The 20016-nt window shown below is 48.6% G+C and overlaps 3 protein-coding genes across 3 annotated transcripts; all 3 read right to left on the minus strand.

The window, feature by feature from the left end:
• Positions 1-1889: 1889 nt before the first annotated feature.
• F4807DRAFT_182664 (uncharacterized protein) lies at positions 1890-3871 on the minus strand. The gene has a single exon (XM_047993592.1). It carries the CDS (start codon positions 3780-3782, stop codon positions 2514-2516), a length of 1269 nt encoding a protein of 422 aa, XP_047851795.1. The 5' UTR covers positions 3783-3871; the 3' UTR covers positions 1890-2513.
• A 7004-nt stretch (positions 3872-10875) lies between these two features.
• On the minus strand, positions 10876-11700 carry F4807DRAFT_182796 (uncharacterized protein). Its single transcript, XM_047993593.1, has one exon. The coding sequence runs from the start codon at positions 11607-11609 to the stop codon at positions 11067-11069; it is 543 nt and encodes a 180-aa protein (XP_047851796.1). The 5' UTR covers positions 11610-11700; the 3' UTR covers positions 10876-11066.
• A 417-nt stretch (positions 11701-12117) lies between these two features.
• On the minus strand, positions 12118-19139 carry F4807DRAFT_435140 (polyketide synthase). Its single transcript, XM_047998857.1, has 3 exons — positions 18723-19139; positions 18372-18663; positions 12118-18319 (listed from the first exon to the last, which is right to left on the minus strand). Exons 1-3 carry the CDS (start codon positions 19013-19015, stop codon positions 12434-12436), a joined length of 6471 nt encoding a protein of 2156 aa, XP_047851797.1. The 5' UTR covers positions 19016-19139; the 3' UTR covers positions 12118-12433.
• Between the last annotated feature and the right edge of the window lie 877 nt (positions 19140-20016).

Raw genomic sequence — 20016 nt, forward strand, 5'->3', positions numbered from 1 at the left:
TAGTTGCCTAACCTTGTACCTGGGTTGTGGTTTCCATATTCCGTGGATGACCCAAGAGAGGGGCACGAGCTATTTCAAATTTAGCCTAGCGCGTGGACAATATGTTCCTTGTAACTCAACCATCCTACTTTGGTGTATACATACATAGCTTCCGTGTATTTATTTATACAATATCAAGCAAAATTAAAGTATTGTAATATGTTACTATCGCAATATACTTCGTGATATTTCCTGTTATAATGATTGAGTTCACCTTATTTTAACAATTGCAAAATTGTAAGTTACCTACAGATAAAGGTTAATCGTGGTCAAGGCAGTCTTAGATAGGTACCTAGGTACGTCTAATGTAGTACTTGTGTAAAATCATTGGTGTTTCGGAAACGTTAAAATAAACTTGATACGACGTATCAACTGATCTTATTCTTGCTAACGCAATCGAAGACGGGCGGTCATAAAATCAGCTGGTTGGTACTTACTACGTAGAAGCATGAGGTACGCGTGCAATCTCACCGAATATATAAAAATTACCTAGGTATCCATATATTCATTCTTATAGTGATGTTACAATTCGCATTCGGTCTCGCATAATACCCGTGACGCGTAACGACTGTTAGGATCTACTTATTCTATAAGAGTCGAAAGTGCAGTTCAAGAGGCCGGTTCAGCCTCACGTGCACGAGGTGGCATTCGAGACGGAATATGATGCCATCGACCCCCCCGCCTCGTGGCTCTGGAGACACGCCTTGAATGTAACTTTGCAACGCCAAGCTCCTATCATGCAGCAGTAGCTGAGTCCCGGCCGCAGAGATCGACCCAAAGTTGCTTTCTTGACGTAGTACATAATAAGAGGGAACGAACGGCATCGGCGGGGCTGTGCTATGCAATGTACGATGAGAGAGAGATCTTCAAAAGCTGAGCTAACATCTCGGAGTGGCTGGAAGCACTAGGGCGGAAGAAATGGCAGAGAGTCACATCTCTGCGTAGCCTAGTAGGTAGCCGTTCTAAAAAGAAGGAATGATACGTGTGTCGTAGGATCGTTGTGGCTAACGACTCAGCTCCAAATGGCCTAGAAGCAATGATCCGAGAGCGCGAGCCAATCACATAGGAATAGAATCGATTTACATGCCCAGGCTTTGGGTTCTCGACCGTCATCACGGGTGGCTGCCCAATACCTGCTGCCCCCCACATGTTGTCAGCAGGTTGCATCGCATCATCTAGCAAGTAACGTCTTACAAATTGAATATCTGCTGGTTTGACAGCTTCTCAAGCGGTATAGTCTTGGCACTCCGAGACGGAACTTATAAATCAGACCGTCTAGACAGCTGATTAATTAGGGTTCCGTTTGAAATTAAGCCTTATTTCCGCTCTCTTATTTCGTAATCAATCCTTTGAAGAGCATGGCTGTCGAGGCGTTTAGTAGTCCTGCAATAGAAGAAATATTCAACAGCTTTCCCTGCCAGTCGGCATCCCGCCCAGAATTTAACATACCTAGTACCTAGTAGGTAATCATGGGTGATCTACATCCCTCATTTAGATCCGCCGCGATCAGATCTTTCTTTGCTGTGTCGAAAGCTATTCCCGTGCTAGAATGCTGACGCTAAGAAGGGCGCGGAACCCCGGTAAGGTGACGCTTTTGTCAGCGTCGTAAAAATGATGACTCGGATCACGAGATTATAGCAAATGAACGCCCCTGATCCTATGCGGGGGTAATAATTTCGAAGCATCTGCCGCGCGACAAGTCCCGGCCATTTCTGCATGTCTTGTCATAGGCTCTCAACGTCCCGCGCGACCAATCGTCAGCCAAGTTTGCAAACAACGTCAGTCTTGAATTGTCTGAGTCAACTAAGTAGCCGCCTCGAAAACGAACATACATACCAATGCACCTCAAAACTGGCGGTGTGGAAGAATCCGATATCAATATCTAAATTGTAGATTGTAGGTCCAAGTTTCTTTCTAGCTAGATATAGGTCTTGAGTAAAATATGTTGTCGTCGTGCTCATAATGTTGGTACATTGTCACATCTCTAGAAAGATCAAAAGGAGAATAGCTTAACGCTCACCATCGTAAACCGACATATCCACCGACCGTCGTGAATCAACCCATCCCAACGCCTCCTGTCTTGCAGGTCAAACAGCCACCCAAAATGCAAGATAATATTCTAGGTTAATAGCTTAGCTTTTCCCCCTATTGCTTATCCTAGACCAAGCGTACGATGCCCTAGCGCGAGAAAGTAATAAAAAAAAGCAGGTGACTCCAGCTTGTAAATAGACCACCTGCCTCAGAGCGCCGAAACTCGCTTTCCCTGTGATGGACCCTGTGGCGAAACCCAACGTATAAATGTAGAACGTGTAGATAGTAGTGGAATCGAAGTTGATCATTATAATTAGCCAGTCCTGAAACGTATAAACTGCTGCGTAGGCCATATAAACCTCTTCTGCGTCACATCGTAATCTCGTCCGATAGTATGCGGTCTAGTTCCGCATTTGCGCCTATCGTAGTGGTTGCTCGGAGCTTTAAGCAATAAAGGTCATGTCCCCCTTTCTATGGCTAATAACTTCAAGTGTGGATCCTAGATTTTGTCCAAGGTAACCGATCATAGCTTTCGTGACATCGGGGACATCGGAGAAATCAGTACAGACAACTTCTCGAAATCTGGAGTACACTTCATCTAGTTTTCTAAGCTCCCTAGCTAGAATCTCGAGCTCCAGCCATTTCCCATCTTCGCCATTGAGCTGATATACGCCGAGACTGACCCCGACGTTAGTCCCTGGGTTGTTCGGTGTCATGCCCATGCCGCCATGTTCAAAATACGAGTGAGAGGCGGCTTTGTAGAAAGAGGTGATTTTACCGATGATCGTAGCAAGGAGCATTGTCGCAGTATGTGTACCAGACCGGCTCATGCATTTGGTGCAGGATAGCATGGCGGCACACCCTTCGACTGCCTTCCGATTCAGAGACAAGACGAAGTCAAAGGGCGGTGATGCTGGAGAAGAAGCATTATGCAATGCTTGAAGTGATTGCAGGCAGGCTGTAAAGCAGGTGCAGGAACCTCCGTTAATAGTAGATGACGATGACCTATGGCGTGGACCGGCCGGCCTCATTGTAGGCGTTGTCGTTGGGCTGGGGAAATAGTTTGAAGACATGCTTGTCGGGGTAGGCACCTGGTTGTAACCCATCATATCGTGGGAGACCGGGTCGTTCCATGCCATTGGCGTTGACATGGACAAATCGAACGATTGAGATCGCATCTGAGCGCCGGGCATAGGACCTGTTGTGACGGGCATATCGCCAAATGTCGCGCACGAAAGGTCTGTAGGCGGGGTCCACGGCATGGTGGACGAATACATCTCTGGAGGGGCGGACATTGGGTCGTGTTCGCTCATCGCTCTATCTTCAACTCCGAGCAAAGCAAGTCCCGTCGATATCGAAGGGTTTCGACTGAGACCACCGTCCATACTAGTAGGAGGGGTCGTCCATCCTGTTTCAAAAGTGAACATATGTTCAGGCGGTGTTTGGTGTGCTGCGGAGTATGTAATATTCTTGTCTTCCATCATGCCGTGGTGCATCTGCTGCATATCTTGGGGAGTATTCGTGTGAGTGCTTCCGCTATGTTCAGATTTAGGCTTGCCTGCCCTGCTCGAAGGTGAATATCGACACTCGATGCCGCAAGCTAAGCAGCGAGAACATATTGGCCTAGCTTTAGAACATTTGACCTTAGCTAAGAAGCATCCGTCGCATGAAGCTCGGAGTCGAGGTTGGCGAGCCTTTGTAGAGGAGGCCATCGTGATGCTAATTGTAATCAATGTCAAAAGTTGGGGCAAGTTATCTCGTAGGCAGGTATCAGTCTTTAAGCGCAACGATGGTGGACATGATTGGGAAAGGAGATGAGAAGGGATGTAGAGAGGGTAGTATTATAAGATAGTATATGTATGATAGTCTTAACGTGCGGTAGCACAAAGCTTACAATGTAACGACTCGAGAGCCAAGGCAGAGACAAAGTAAGGAACTAGACCGCTTTGATGCTGACGGTGAAGACTCGACGTGTGTTATGCCCGGTATCAGTCGAGCAGAAAGGTAAAAGCAGCAAAAAACCAAGCTGAGTGACTTGGAAAGGAGTTTATGAAGGATGTAAGAGATGTGCAGAGACATAAGATAGTCGACAGGGAGTCGGCTTAGAGTGTACAGGGACCCGGGTAAAAAGGCTCAGGGGACCGACTAAAACCGGATTTGGCCTTAGGGAAAGGTAATGAGAGATAGACCCACATAGGATACGTAGGCTGTCAGAGAGGTTGCTTGGTAAAAGCCCAATGGACGTAGGTGGTGGTGCACGTAGCTATGAGGCCATTGAATGACGGGGTGGAGCAGATTTTAAGGAGGAATTTGACTGGTACGGCGACTTAGACTTACTGAATTGTTAACAGTATAAGCCGGAATATGACGAGCGACCGGTTTAAGAAGAATAACAGAACTCCTGCGTACATGAATAAGGTGGCTGACTGGGGTAGCTGTCAGCTGCTGTTGAAGGAACGAGCAGACACACGACACACACTGCCCTCTCCGTACAAATCTTGTAAGGTACCTAGGCAATTCATTAAGCGCAAGCAGACCTACGACGATACAGGGCTCCAGGGCTCTTCAGTAGGTAGCATCTTCATATAGTGGCGTATATTCCCGCCCCGGATTGTCGGATGTCATTCATTACCAATGGTCTGGGCAGCAACCGGCGGCCCCTTAAGCAGACTCGACCTTGGAGAAATTGAAGGTAACCAATAGCTTGGGTGAAGATAGTTGTTGATTGGTCCCGATATAATGGGCTGAACTCGACTCGCAGATAATGTGCGTTGTGTACCAACAACAGCCCCAAAGCAGTACTTTAGCAGATCTGGCATGAAAGCAACAAGAAAAAAGATATAGCCTGTACGCCAAATCAAGAGAGCTCCAGATCTGTGCATTAACACGCGGTGAGCGTACGGTAGCAGGCGGTCTCTAGTGAGAATCGCTCACTGTGACACGCATAATATGGGGAGAGAGGCAAGCAAGCAACGGAGCTGTAAGAAGACAGCAGCGCTGTGCATACATACCTTGAACCAGCTGCAGATGATTGACGAAGCACCCGAAGAGGGGCTTTCATGGACAGGGTTTTGAAGAGGGAATACTTGGCTGGCTTGACGGCTAAGAATGGTCATAGGTAGATCTGTCCGAACCGGAACTGGGCAGAGTCGAAGCAGAGGTAGACTTATGCAGGTGTATATCGCCGTACAGTAGATGTCTTCAGACTAGCGGAAAGATGTCAAGGCCTAGCAGACGGGCCCCTGAGCTATCTTGCAGAAGGTATGAAGATAGATGAGGCTCGGGCCCGAGAGAGTCGACAGTCTCACCGCAGGCTGAAAGAGTAGGAACCCGATACTGACAATCCAAGCTTAAAGATGAACATAACTTCCGATCTGGACAGGAAGAAGAGTTTGTGTAATAGCAGTTTGACCGGGGGTTAAGATTATAGTATCATTGACGTGATTGCATCTGCAAGTTTCATTTCTCAGACGGAAATCTTTTTTTAAAAAGGAACCTTACATGGTTTAATCGATGTTACAATGTTACCTTCGATCCGAAGACAACCTTGGAAGGGTTTAACGCTATTTGTTTCTCTGCTATTGGAATAACTGCATAGGTGTATAAATCTCAATCTTATGTACATATGCGTATTAATTCCGGATTACAACATTGGATCCTACGAAGGCAGGTACAATCGGCATTCGGAATTAAAGAGCCGGAGTAGAAGGGACTGGATGACCAGGATGATCTGAAGGACTGATATTAGGTAAGCAGTTAAGGTTCGTATGGTTGTGGTCTGTGCGTATGACCGTTGGATGGCAAAGTCAACATCCCACTTCCAACAGCAAAGATTCGCTAGGTAACTTCCCACTTTCATATATCGCTTTTCTTAGCAGAGCCTCATTTCACGTGCACTCCTTTCATCAATAACACCCAGCTATTGCTAATTGCCCATATCACCTTATATGGATTATCGATTTTATCATATCTTAAACGCCGTTTCTAGCTTAGGTAAACTCTACATCTTTAAGAGACGCGCAAGTTGCCAAGATATTTGACGGTTTCTTACTCAGCCTCAGCCCTACGAATCCTTCAGCGCTATGAACGCTATTCAGCAACGCGCATCTTCTGGTCCCAAGAAACAAAATATCCCGTAGTTACTAAACATTTACTACCTAGTTACTATTATTATGTTACATCAGTAGCCCGGAGGGTCGGATCCATCCACGCCCGGAATCATCCCTTACGGCTAGCCATGCCCAAGTCTGTCAATTGGCTCCCCAGGGTCCCCAGAATTATCATGGATTCCCAAAGCTATGATTGGTTCCATTATCTATTCTATTGGATGCTCTGGCGCCGTTAACCAACACTCCTTTACGCTTTTGTAACTTCCATCCCGCTGATAAGATAGTTTCGTCTTCTGCCCAAAGGGTTCCCTCGATGTGGTGGGCTTTACTGTGGTTCCGTCAGTTTCTCGGACCTCCGTCACGCGTCAGGCGAAGTAGTCAAGTTTGCCATTATCTCGAGCGAATTGTTTTCAAAGCAACGGGGATGCTGTGTGTCCAACCCAGGGACAGTGCCTCGTCATCTCCTAGGAAGCGATCAATCGAGCAAATCTCTTTCAGCAAGGGACCTTGGAAGGATCTTACCCGTGGGTGGTCTACCCGGCTCCATGGTGTCGTATATACACGCTACGATTTAATAGAGTTAAGTCAGGTTCGAAACCTGGATTACCTAGTGGTTTAGGAATGACCCTCTCATTGGGTCTCTGGCCATCCATAGCATCTGAATTCTTTCGATTTGCTTGCCCTATCAGTCCGGATCGGCTCAGATGGGAACTCTCACTGGCTCAAACTCAACCCACCAGACGCGAAGCTAATATGGGGAAGCGCTACCGGGATTTTATCAAAGATATATGATAATCGAGAGCTCAAAAGGCCTTTTTAGATTTCTTGCATCTCGATCAAGCATACCCTGGGAAGTGGACACAGTTGGGTTGCCTGTGGCTGCGGTTCAGCTAGCTCTTGTCCAATAGCATCCCACTTTACGCAGCCCCCCAGGTCACGGCTTGGAAAGCTAGAGTGGTTCGCCGAAGCCACCGTTCTCCGGCTGCATCCTAACGCAGTCTATAACCTCACCGATAAGTTTACTAGGGACGAAGCAAAATAACTCTTTCTTACGCTCCGAATATGTCCCTCGCCTCCGTTCTCTACCTCTGGTCCTAGTTCGAGTCACTAGTTTCGTTAGCACGAGCTTGTTGGACTTGGTGTACATCCATCGTGAGGTTACTCTGAGAATCCGCGATGTGTGCTCGCTATATGCATCAGGTATCGGGCTGTGATCCTCGCAGGCCTCGCCCAAGACCTTGGCTACCTACTTGGCACGTAGCTAAAGTATACCTCGGCATAGATCAAACATTTTGAGTCTGTACCTTATTTTTCTGCCCTAGATTTAACACATGACAAGATAAGATAGTTCTTATCCGGGGCAATATGCTTCTCATACTGGAAAGAGAGTCTGGGTCCTGGATATCACCTAAACTTAGATCAACCTAGGACCACACCTGGAAAGATCTAGACATTCTCATACATGTCTAGATTTCCCACATTGCCTACAGTAGTCCTGAGGTTCATGCGATTAACATACGGTTGAGATCGGAAAGAAATAAAGAAAAGCTCAAAACGGACTAGCGGCTATTTCCATGGACCCCGTATCCACGACTTTAGTGCATTGTGGGACATCCTTGTTCCACGTGCATGGGTTTTTGACCCTTTTCGGTTTTGTGCGGTTCGAGGGGCAGACGTTGTAGTCAACAAGAATCTGCAGGTGTGACAGTGGCCCCAAGTAACAAGTGAGGATCCTGATTTACTACTATAGACAACTTGCCGCGACTACCGATAGTCTACGCAATTGTTTAATAGTACCCTTGCGTCGCCAAATCGACAATGACGAAATTTTGCCTAGTATAAGATTATACTAGACATTTGGACACCTCCTAACGTTGACACAGGTATACATACTGAAGCTCAATATTCAATACCTATACCACATAATACCTTTCGAAACTAGGTACACTGTTTAGCTGGAATCGCCGCCGGTTAACATTGTATACAGATTGAACCGTGCAACGTTTAACGGAATTGATATTGGATGGATTCCTTTAACGCCATTGACGCCATATCTCGCACAAAGTCCATGGCTCAAAGTCAATGTTCAAAATAACAACCAGTATTTCATTTCTATCTAGCGTTTCGAAGGCGTACCACCCGCAATAGGTTCGGATGAGCATAGCTGCTGTGTATGTTGTGACAGCATAATGCTTGATTATGGTATCCAATCCATGTTTTCCTATTCGGTTGTATTACACAGGCTACAGTTTTAAACACAAAGCTACTAAGCACTGGATGCTTGGAGCGTTACCTAGGGGAGCTAACACAATCACTGCCCTTATAGAACCTCATCTTCGTCAATAGGTATGGGCTAAGGATTATCCTTGACTTTGGATTCACAAATCTCGAAGCTAATCTATAACTAGTCGCTTGTTCTACTACCTGATCCCTAGTACGTGTAATATTTATCCCAAGTTGGGTTTAAGTACATCCGTATTAGTTTGTCCTTCCACACGGGGCATAACGTTCTTCGACTCACCCACTTTGGCACATAGTTTGGTGTTTTCGGCGATCCTTGAAAACTTTCTACGCTTCCTCTATATTCATTTGGACAGGCGTTACAGTGAGTAGGCTGATAGAGGGTTCATACATGCCGGCTCCGAATTTCCTTAGAAGCGTAATTCATTTGTCCTCCCGGACAGATAATCCGGCCGGGATACAATCCACTACGCGCTTACGGATATAGACGGCATCGAGAAACTGTTCAGTTAAAGCGCGGAGAGTTATTTCGGAATTTTTCCCTGTGCCCCTGGCTAAATATCCGGATCACCAACCTAGTCTATTTCAACGGGAGTTCCTAGGAGGTCCTAGTTTTATGTAGGTTAGCTAAATAGTCAAATAGGATGAGCACCCCTCTTTAACGCTTATTCGGGCGCACCCGGGATATGGAAGATGGAGGGGACTTTAGATGGTGTTGTGCCCCAAGCACCTTTGGTTACGCGGCATCCTGAGCTCGGACGAACCTCTAAGCCGCCCCGTTCTATTCATCAGTCACGGCGGCACGAGATTTCGTGGAACTCCGTGTCGGCTCAAGTAAGATATGCAATTAATTCACGACAGCGTCACAGAGAAGCACAACCAGAACCCGTGAAGCTGCAAGGACCAATAACATTTGCTGTGTTGATCATGCTGTTGCATGGTAAGCCTTGAGATTAGAACCCGATATGCTTCGTACCCGCAGTTCCTCCGCTGTTTTGTCTTTGCCTCTTTGCCCCATTCCGTAGGCCGAGCTTGGTTAAAAATGATTAATGATTAATAGGTTCCCATATACTGACCCGGATCATCGAGCTGTCGAAGTGATCAGCAACGGGAATTCGCAGACGTTTACAGCGGGGAAACGTTCTATACATGGATCGTAACTAACCAATGCATAGACCCGTCAAGGGAAAGGAGGCGCAAAAGAGGCTCAACGATCACCCATGATGATCCATGATGATCCATTTGCTTTTTATTTTGCCTTGTCGATATCGGACCTATATCGTTGTATCTTTATAAACAAGAAAAAATGCATCATGATAATACCATAGCACAGCGGGATTACGATGTTTACGAAAGGGGAAATCGAAGACTGCGACTAGCGAGCTTGCCTTTCCTGTTTCGAGGTCTTTGACGTCAATAATTCAGTTAAAACAGAGACACGGGCAAAGGGTTCCGGTTTCACGACCTAGCTGAAAGAGAAATCGCCCAATAGCAGGAGATGGTCGATGAAACTTCGAACGCGGAAAGGAAAAAGCAAGAAAAGAAGGGATCCTAATCCAAGCCCAGCTCTAAGACGGCGCAAGGGGTACCCTTCCAGCTACCTGCCTTCAACTTTTTTTTTTCTATTTTGCCGTTTGGCGCACCTACGCAACGCCATAGCTCGCTACATGTGGCTGTTATCTTTCTGCCGCTTGTTGCCTCGGCGGCATTGATTCGTATGTATATCGTTAGCTCAAGAACCTATTTGCTGCTGTGACACATGAAGCTTTCTTACCCACCCACCCCTTTTTGGCCTCGAACATAACCTAGGTATGTCGGTAGGTAGGTAGAAGAAAAAAAAAGAGAGGAAAAAAACTTAAGAGTAAGTGGCTGACGTTCGACGGTTCCCGCGACATGGGGGGGCCAAAACCCTGGGAAGCTATGTAGGTTGCTGTAGGTAGAGTAGGTATGATTCATGAATAATTGGAAATGTTGTGCATGCACAGTACATACATAGGTACGTGCAAGAGAGGGAAGGGATGGGAGGGTCGCATCGAAACGTGGTGTTTCTCCACCGCGCAATGCCGCCTGCAGCCGTGTCACTCCAAACACCCTTTTTGGGGGGCAGTCTGCCAAGGTCGCGCGAACGGATTGGAGGAAAGAGAACGCGGCCTTGATACCGGTCGAAAGAAAGGACAGAAAATGTTGAGTTTTGATATCTCCAAGGTGGGTTTATGTAATTGCGTGAACCGGCGTGGATGGGATGTGTGCCAGATACTGCACTGAGCCAGGCAGCATGGTGTGCGGGAGGGTTTCGAGCGGAACTGGCAAGAAGTCGTTCGGCCCATTCATTATCTTGGAGTGCAGATAACTTGTCGTGCGTGGAGGAGCTATTGTTTCATCATCATCTATCTCCTCTGCTCGAGATCGAGGATGGGGGGTTGAAGGAGCATAAAGCATAGTTACTAGGGGTTAGAAAGTACGTTGATTTTTGTGTACCTATAGATGAGCCTTGATGGGAGAAGAGAGAACGATTATAGATCGAATCCTTATTCGTAATAGGCAACCACGCTCCTCCGCTTTCCTATTCCTCCATTCTTCGATCGTAGCACTATACCTCAGGTCACACGCCTACGACCTCACTCTGCGTCAAGGGAACCCAACGGATCAAGCCATGGGGTCGAGCTGCGGTGCGTCCCTCGCCCATTGCCTCGCTTGGTTTCGCTCCATGCGGCCTTCCGACGACCTAAGCACATGTCGCGTAACGCCCTCTTTGTGTCCTTGTACCATGGCGCGGCCGGAGCCATGGCAAATATACCTGCGACGATGCAGGTTTTTTTGTTTGATCATGGGACGAGCGCCACTCACCCACAGCAAAACAATCAAGGAAAAATAAGATACAGAGAACAAAACATTCGAGCCTTGAGGACGATGTTTGAGATTTCCTCTTCGTGATCGAGAATTTGGGAATCGATCGCCAGCATGAGCGTGAGCGCGAGGTAGTAGCGTGTACCTAGGAAGCGATGGAGCATCCGGAGATAGTGGCGATAACCGGGGCTGCTGGATATTCGTGCCGCGAGGGAAGCCAAGATCACGGAGCGTAGTCCGAAGGTTGTAGTATTGCCTTTCTCCAACGAAGATCTTCATATGAGGTAGTCGTCGGGGAAACGCGTACGCATGGATGACTAAGGGACTTCGTGGGGATGGCATCTGTCAACGTTCAACTTGATTCGTGTTTGATTATCTTGATAACCTCGGGGCTGATCAATGCGCCCGAGCTGATCAAGACAAGATATATCACATTCCTGGTGGGCGCTTACATACTTAGGCTGTTGGGTAGGTGTCTAGACGCGCATCTCAACGCCTAGGTAGACCATAGAATGTCAAGTTGAATGCGCATTGCATACCTAGGTAGGATATGGTATGAACGACTTTACGATCATATGTCAAATAAATATGCTAGTATAGGTAGACAAATATCTCTACGACTAATAGTACTCGTCTGTAGATTTTCGAAGCTCGGAAGACGAGCATATTGCACTGATGCTGCGAGTAAAACGCGGTGCCCACAAGCACGACTGTTGTCGTGTCTGAATAACTCGAAAAGCGCCGTTATCCACGTCGAACAATGCCAATGCGGTGAGAGTATCACAGTGGGACCGACGCTATGAATCATCAACAAGAGGAGAGAAGCACTAAATCAAAGCAATTGAGCTATGGGAGAACTTGAGGAATCTATAAATAAGCTTTGATACTCGAATTTGTGTGTATTGAGCTCCTCGTCTAATGAGAGGCCTATTGAGTACATAATGATAACCCTATGATATGCACCAAGCAGCTGCGATACGTCTATAAGTCCCAGTCTTCTTCCCAAATTCAACGCCAGCTGCCTATCTTAGGCTGTTAAGAGTCCACCGATATTATAACCCAAATTGCCATCAGCCATGCTAACTAAAGGAGCGTGGGCTTGAATGATGCTATGTACAAGAGAATGGGCGGAGATGAAGCGAACGAGGTTAAGAGAAATGAGAAGTTTAGGAGTGGATGCCTTCCTTCATGAAGGTACCAAGCTGCTTGGCAAGGTCACCGTGCATCATCGAGAAGTGGTTGCCGGGCATGTGGTGGAAAGTCATCTTCTCAATGTCGAGGTACTCGTCCCAGCGGTTAGGGCCGAAGTCGGTTCGGTTGTCCAAAAGGAAGAGGGCATGGCCGGTAGGGTAAGGGTCGGGTCGAGGGTCGGTGGGTAGCTTGCAGACACCGTCCTCACACCAGATAGTCGTAACCTTGGGGCACTTCTCCTTTGCAATCGGCTCGGCAGTGTAGTTGGACAAGGCCGTAACCGATGCTGCGAAATGAGGGAGAAGCCAAGACGGAATCTTCTTCTCCTCAGGTCCATCGCCCTCTCCTAGAAGGCCGATCTCCGCGAACCAGGCGTGGAGGCCGGCTGGCAGAGGCTCAATAGTGATGGGGCATGGAGCGTCAATAATGATAAGGTTAGAAACTTCGTCTCCGGCCTTGGTAAGTTGGTTGACGATTTCATATGCAATCACTCCACCTGCCGACCAACCGGCGACAGCATAGGGGCCTTCAGGCTGACGACGCTTGATTTCATGGATGAATTTGGTCGCCATCCCGTACACACCACACTTGTATTCCTCAGGGGTCTTCATGAAAGGTGAGAACATACCCCAAACAGCAACATCTGGGCCAAGCTCCGAGATCTCCGTGTAGGATGTAGCGCTGCCACTTCCGTCAGGGATCATGAAGAGCTGCTTAGTGGCAGTGCGATGGTTGCCTTGGAGAAGGACGGATGTTGCCTTCCGGTGAGGGTAGGCGTCAGGAACTGACGATTTAGTAACGGTCACGGTCTCAGTCTTGGTGATCGTCTTGGTCTCGGTCTTCTTGGTCTTTGTAGCAGTGGGCTTAGGTGCGGGTGCGGCACGCTTAGGCTTGTCCTCGATACCAAGCGTCCGCTCAATATCTTTAAGGGATGGGTTGTGGCCCAGGAGATCAGCGGGGATGCTAAGGCCAGTCTTCTCACGAAGGATACCGAGGATAGACAAGCTCATTAGCGAGTCCATGCCTAATGCAGCTAGATCAGGAGCAGCAATCACTTCCTCGACCTCGACACCCATCTCAGCGCAAATGGTGTCACGCACGATCTGCTGAAGCTCGCTGTTGCTTCCAGAGTCACCCGGCGCCGAATCTTCCTTCACTGAACCCTTGTCACTCTCGCCAGGCGTGGTGACCTCAGAGTCCGACTCGATATCGTCGTCACTGTCGGACGTGCCACTGGAACCACTAGACTCCGGAACGACAGCGGGTGCTGCGGTTTCAAACTGAGCGAGGAATTTCTTGAAGGCGCCAATAGTGGCATGGTCATTGAAGGCGTGAGAATCAATGTTAAGCTCGAGTTCCTCACGAAGACGGCCGCTAATAGTAAGACCCATCAGAGAATCGACACCAAGATCAGCGAAGGCGATGTTATCCGCTAACTCATCATGGCTGACACCAGTCTCCTTCGAAACGATTTCCATTACTTGGGAAACAACGGAGGTCTGGGCCAATTTCTTGTTGACGGCTGGAAGATTAGACTTAGTCACTTGCTTCTTCTCTTTCGCAGGGGCTTTGGCGACCACAGGTTTGGCAGCTGGGGCGGGTCGAGCAGCAACAGCGTTAGGGTTGGGGAGAACGACGTTGAGGACCTTGCGGGGGATGGACTGGAAGCGAATGTCGCCGCCGACAGCAATGAGTTTATCTCCATCAAAGATGTAAGCATCACCAGCCATCATCTTGGTACCCTTGACAGGCTGCATGCGAATGTAGGTCTGGTATGACTTGGAGCGATCGAGTCGCTCGGCAAACCTCATACTACCCCAACCATGGGAAATGAAGACTTGCTCACGTGAATCAACAGCATCGGTACCGTTTACGATGAAGCCAGAGATGTGACAGACTGAGTCGATCCAGTATGGAGGGGTACGGAAGGTACCGTCTTCTGACGAAGTTTGGAACACAACCTTGGCGCTTGCCTCGCAGGTTTCGCTGTTCAAGATGACAGATTCCATGCCTTGGTATTGAGGAGCGTAGTCCACAAGTGCAGTAAAGAGCTTGTAAGCAATACCTCGGCCGACCTTCGAAGCCTCGCCGCGCTCCTCGGCAGCTTTGAGCGCGTCAATACGTCCTTTGATCAAGTAGTTGACACGTTCGAATTCATCCAGCCAGTCTTGCTTATTGCCGTAGTAAACTTTGCAGACAGCATGCTCAGTTTTCTTGGCACCTTCACCGGTCAAGAAAGTAATATCAGCCACATTCTCAGCAGCATTGGCCTTGACTTCCATCCGCAATACTTGACTCGATGCCTTGGCGTCGAAAAGAAGAGTCTTGGTAACTTCCATGTGGGCGACATTCATACCAATATCCTTAACATCCGGACGAAGGAGCTGATAGGCATACTCGCAGATGGTCTCGGCCATATCAGCGTAGAGAGTCGATGGAGTCAAACAGACACCGTTACAACGATGGCCAAGACATATCTTTCGAAGGTTTTCTTCAGCTAGATCGGATTCAGTCTCAAGAATAGCAACATCGCCCTTGACTTCTTCCTTAGTGATCTTCTGGACGCTAGTAGTGGACAATTTCGGCCTGGCTGGCTCGATAGCCTTAGGAGCAGCCAATGCGCCCCGGTTCTTAGTAATACACCAGTCGCCAGTGTACTGCAGCCAGTAGTTCTTCAAGTCAAAAGAGTAGGTCGGTAGGTCCAAAAGACGTACTGACACGTCAAAGTCGCGATGGAACTCGTTCCAGTCAAGGTTCAAGCCAGCGGAGTGAAGTGTGCATAGAGTTGCACTGAGAGTCTTGTAGGTAGCCTCATTGCGGCGCAGAGTTGGTACAGCAATTGTCGTAGCCCCGAAGGCTGCCTTAACCATGTTAGCACACACGGGGTGTGGGCCAACCTCGAGCCAGGCCGTCTTCTCATCAATAACGCCAGATTGTTGAGCGGAAACAAGGCCACCAAGGAAATTGACAGCGTCGCGGGCATGGTTGCGAAGGTAGGTAGGGTTGATCGGCTCACCATCAAGTAGCTTGCCGTGAAGGGGAGAAATAACTGGCACCTTGGGCTCATGAAAGTGAACTGAGCGGGCGAGCTGCTCAAACTCATCCAGAATTGGTTCAACCTGGGCAGAGTGGAAAGCGAAAGGTATCTTGAGTTGTGTGCACTTGAAACCAGCATTGCCAAGTTGCTCGGCAATCTCAGCTACCTCTGTAGAGGTACCACTGAGAACTGTCTCTCGCGGACCATTGATGCAAGCAATGTTGGTTGTTGCTGCACGGTCGCCAAGCGCCTCTGTAACAGTCTCAACAGAGCCTTGAACGGCCAACATCGCGTGAGTACCAGCAGTGCACTTCTCGACAAGGAGCTCAGCACGAGCGCCAACTAGGTAGAGGGTATCGCTAGCAGACAAAACGCCGGCGACATGGAGAGCCGCGTACTCGCCCAAGCTGTGACCGAGGACGGCACTAGGTTGAATGCCCCAGGACATCCAAAGCTTGGCTAGAGCCATCTCGAAAGAAGCCAAGCCCAATTGGACAATTACAGGAGAGAGCTTCTGCACTTCGGGCTCTGTGCCATCGATGAGAGGGATGAAGGATGGGAAACCATGAATACGAGCGAGTTGGTCGTATTCATTAATAGCCTGGCGGAAAATGGAATAGTGTGCGTAAAGATCCCTACCGAGACCAGCGTAGTGAGAACCCTGACCCGTGAATAGGAATGCAACCTTAGGTTGTTCAGGGGAGACAGGGACAAAGTTAGACTTTAGGCGTTCCTTGATTGCTTCTTGGGCTTCAATAAGACTAGAGGCCGTCACGTTCATACGCCAATAGTGTTGGATCCTACGAGCAGTCGTAGTGTATGCGACGTGAGAAACAGAAGTAGAAGGGTTCTCTTCCATCCATTTGACAAGATTTTCAGCATTTCGGATCATAGCAGCCTTCGACTTGGCAGTGACGGTGATAACATGCTGGGTACGAGGATCCAAAGTAGCAGTCTTGTAGCGAGGACCATCTTCAAGCAGAAGACCAGTGTTACCACCAGCAGCGCTGAAGTTGTTGACGAAAACTCGTCTCGGCTTCCCGTCCTTCCTGGTGAATGGTGTCTTGTGAAACGCGATGTTTACGCCGCGCGCTCCAAGATCTGATGGAAAAGTCTTGTTGATCTCCTTCTTAATGCCAATATGTGGTGGAATGGCATTCTTTCGGAGCATCATCAAGACCTTAATAAGAGCAGTAACACCGGACGCAGCTTCACCGTGACCTACGTTCGCTTTCACAGCGCCAAGGTAGAGAGGTCTGTCAGCCGGTCTGTGCCGGTTAGCCGGAGCGAAAACGTCGGTGACGGACACCATTTCAGTTCCATCACCAGCCTGAGTGCCAGTGCCATGCATTTCTACATAATCCACGTCAAGAGGATCGACACCGGCTTCATCTAGGATAGCTGAAGAAAGGATGGATTGTGTCGGCCCATGCGGATGTGTGATAGAAATAGCGTCCGCTGAATGGTTGGTTTGGGCGCCGAGGATAACTGCGAGAATGTTGTCTTTGTCGGCAATTGCATCGTCGAGCCGCTTCACGATGACTGAAGCACAGCCATCGGCGCGGCAATATCCATCTGCGTCATTGTCGAATGTGTTGCAGTTATGTTCCTTACTGAGAAACTGGCCTCGGCTCAATCCGCTGAAAATGTCCGAGTTTGTCATACAGGAGAGACCGCCGACAATAGCTGTGTCGCACTCCTTCGCTCGAAGGGACGTGCAAGCGACCTGAAGAGCGGCGGCACTAGATGAACAAGCTGTGTCGATGTTCAGACTGGGACCACTGAAACCAAAGTGGTAATTGATTCGACCCGGTCCGAAGGCTCTCACGCCTCCTGTAATGTAATATGTATCAACCTCTTGGGCGGCGTTGATCTCTCGCCAGTCATCAGATGTCTGGCCATAGAAGGTTCCGATGCGGTCTAACCTTGTCGATGGTGTCCGGTTGGGAACATAGCCGGACATCTCAAGGGCTTCATAAGCAGTGGTCAAAGCCATCCGCTGCATAGGATCAGTTTGAAAAGCCTCCCGAGGCGACATGTTGAAAAACCGCGGGTCGAAATGACCGGGGTTCTCAATCCAGTTACCGTAAGGCGTGTGGCTTGTGTTGATTGCCTTTCCAGTCGGGTCATAGTGAGTTTCAACCGGGAACCGATCCGCAGGCACAACACGATGAGCGTCTATACCCTTTTCAAGAAGCTCCCAGAGTGCCTCATGACTAGCCGAGTCTGGAAAGCGACCTGCCATACCAACAATCGCAAGCTTGCAGTTGCCAGACGATCCATGATTTCCGATGGATGTTGCCGTAGTTTCACGAGAAACTTGAGGCGGCGGCCTCAGAATAACTTCTGCCTGAGTCTGTGATCGCAAGACATTGGCCAAGGTACTGGCAGCCTGCGTTGGGCCAAATGGAATCACTAAAATACGGGATCCCTTGAATCCCCGCGCCTCATCAGCGTTTCCGCTTAGAGTCTTGTGGAAAATTAGGGCTTCATTGAGGATCTCGTGAACCACAGCCGTTAGAAGTGACTTGGTATCCGTCTCGGGGAATGGTAAACCAGTGACGCAGGACATAACTACGCTCTCGGGTTTTGATCCTACCAATGCCGCGGTAACAGCCTCATCGTCAAGCCTCAGCATCTTCCTAATGTCGACGAGACCATGCAGATGTGGAGCATGGTATGGGCCATATACTGGGATGGCTGTGGGTCTAGATTCAAACAAATCTTTGCTAAACAAAGACCGCAGCGTAGCTGGCGGACCAGATATCGCGATGTTATTCGCGGAAACGGCGCTCACATATGCGTGTGAAGCTTGTGAAATTCCCTTGCAGCAGGTTAGAATTGGTATCAGGTATCAAGTATCGAGGAAATCTCACCTCTTCCTTATGGAACTCTGCGAGAATAGACTTTGCCTCCGCTTCCTGAGCGGCAGGTAGAACATACGTCCAACTTTCCGACTTGTCAGTTGATGGGCTAAGTCTTTCTGCTAACGAAGCCACGTGGGATCCTGTCCTAAATGCCATCAAGACGGTTTGGACGGCGATCGGGAGAAGGGTGGAGAGCGAGGGGCTCGACGCGATAGCGGTTGCCGCGAAGAGACCTGTGCAAAGACCGGAAAGTTTCGTGTTCTTCTTGTCGGTAACATCTCCGTGTTCCTTCTCGGAGCGGCTATCTCAAAGTGTTAGTAACGGTTCTTGGCCAATATATCCTCGTTGAGCTTTTCATACTCGATATAATGTGCTAGCTGTGCTATACATAATAGGGCGCTATCGATTCCTGGAAACTTAATGGGTTGTGCGTGGTATCGCTCGTTGAGCTGTTGTAGTGTTCTGAATATCGGGACCTTTCGTCGTTCTTCTCGAGGTAGTCTGTCTATCTCATCTCTTAGGGCATCGCCGGCTAGTCGGAGGAATTCCTTTGAGAGAACACTCGGGTTCCCTTGTCTGTAAAAGTCGGCTAGGAAGCCATGAGTGTCGAGACTCTGGTCTCCGAAAAGGAGGAATGCCATCTGGTCCGCCATCTTGTTGGCGATGTATGAGGCTGATGTTGTTTAATGGTTGTGTAGTATATCCCAAGCCTTAGGCGGCGGTCGAGGTGTCTTTGACTTATATATATCAGATCAACACATCACCACTCAGATAAGCTAGCCTGAACTAAATTTAACACGAAGGCAGTGTCTGGTCCCATGTGTGAGATATCTACCGTAGTACCTGAGGCGTCACGACCAAAAACCAGGGGGGTGGGGCGTGTAGGGGGGAAACTGTGAACTCACTCCCTGGCCTGGGTCTCCATACACAGTACAGTACTTTCAATTAGTCCGGCATGGTTCGATTCTCGGTGACCGAAGGTTCATGGAAGATAAGCATTATATTTCCATTTTAGGCATTTTAGGAGAGAGTAACTGGATCATAGAACTACCACCTAGTTGTAGGTGGATATTCCATGTCTTATCCGAATGATAATGGTCATCACAGGAGGCGAACTGTGACATGTCGACCTTTCTTCCTTTAGACCGGACGGCCAGAGGCCTGACTGCAGGTATGTTTCCAATTCCTAGCCATTGCATGCCTGGCCCGTCAAATTGCGAATTTGTATCATTCGGCGAGATAAGAAGTTTTGTTGCCCTGACTAATTTGAGCCTCCCTCACGCGTTCTGCGAAGAACGCTTAGGGAATCTGACACAAAAGGTATAGCTCCTATGAAACTGCGCACGGAAAGACTTGCGAGCGTTCTCTTCCCGGGTTTCCAATGAATTGCAGGTAATCTTACTTAGGCGCCAAATGGTGGGACATTGAGTTGACCGTTGGGGATGTCCGCCAACAGATGCAGCAGCAGTAAGCTTCTGGTGCACGTCAGGACGGACGAGAATGAGAAAGGCTGTACTGTATTCAGCAAACCCCACTACGAGAATAAGGAAAAAATGAAAAGTATTGTAATAAGACCAATCCCTCATTAGAGGAATGACTTGTGTCTCACTGAAGAGAATGGACCACGGCGCTGGCGCCACCACCGGCGGGTATG

Source organism: Annulohypoxylon truncatum (assembly GCF_022578515.1).
Source record: "Annulohypoxylon truncatum strain CBS 140777 unplaced genomic scaffold F4807scaffold_28, whole genome shotgun sequence".
NCBI lineage: Eukaryota > Fungi > Ascomycota > Sordariomycetes > Xylariales > Hypoxylaceae > Annulohypoxylon > Annulohypoxylon truncatum.

Coding starts and splice junctions, on each gene's coding strand:
- F4807DRAFT_182664 (XM_047993592.1), bottom strand. CDS start 3,782: ATGGCCTCCTCTACAAAGGCTCGCCAACCTCGACTCCGAGCTTCATGC.
- F4807DRAFT_182796 (XM_047993593.1), bottom strand. CDS start 11,609: ATGCCATCCCCACGAAGTCCCTTAGTCATCCATGCGTACGCGTTTCCC.
- F4807DRAFT_435140 (XM_047998857.1), bottom strand. CDS start 19,015: ATGGCGGACCAGATGGCATTCCTCCTTTTCGGAGACCAGAGTCTCGAC. Junction 18,664..18,722: donor CAGCTAGCACATTATATCGA/GTATGAAAAGCT, acceptor ACTTTGAGATAG/CCGCTCCGAGAAGGAACACG. Junction 18,320..18,371: donor CAGAGTTCCATAAGGAAGAG/GTGAGATTTCCT, acceptor ACCTGCTGCAAG/GGAATTTCACAAGCTTCACA.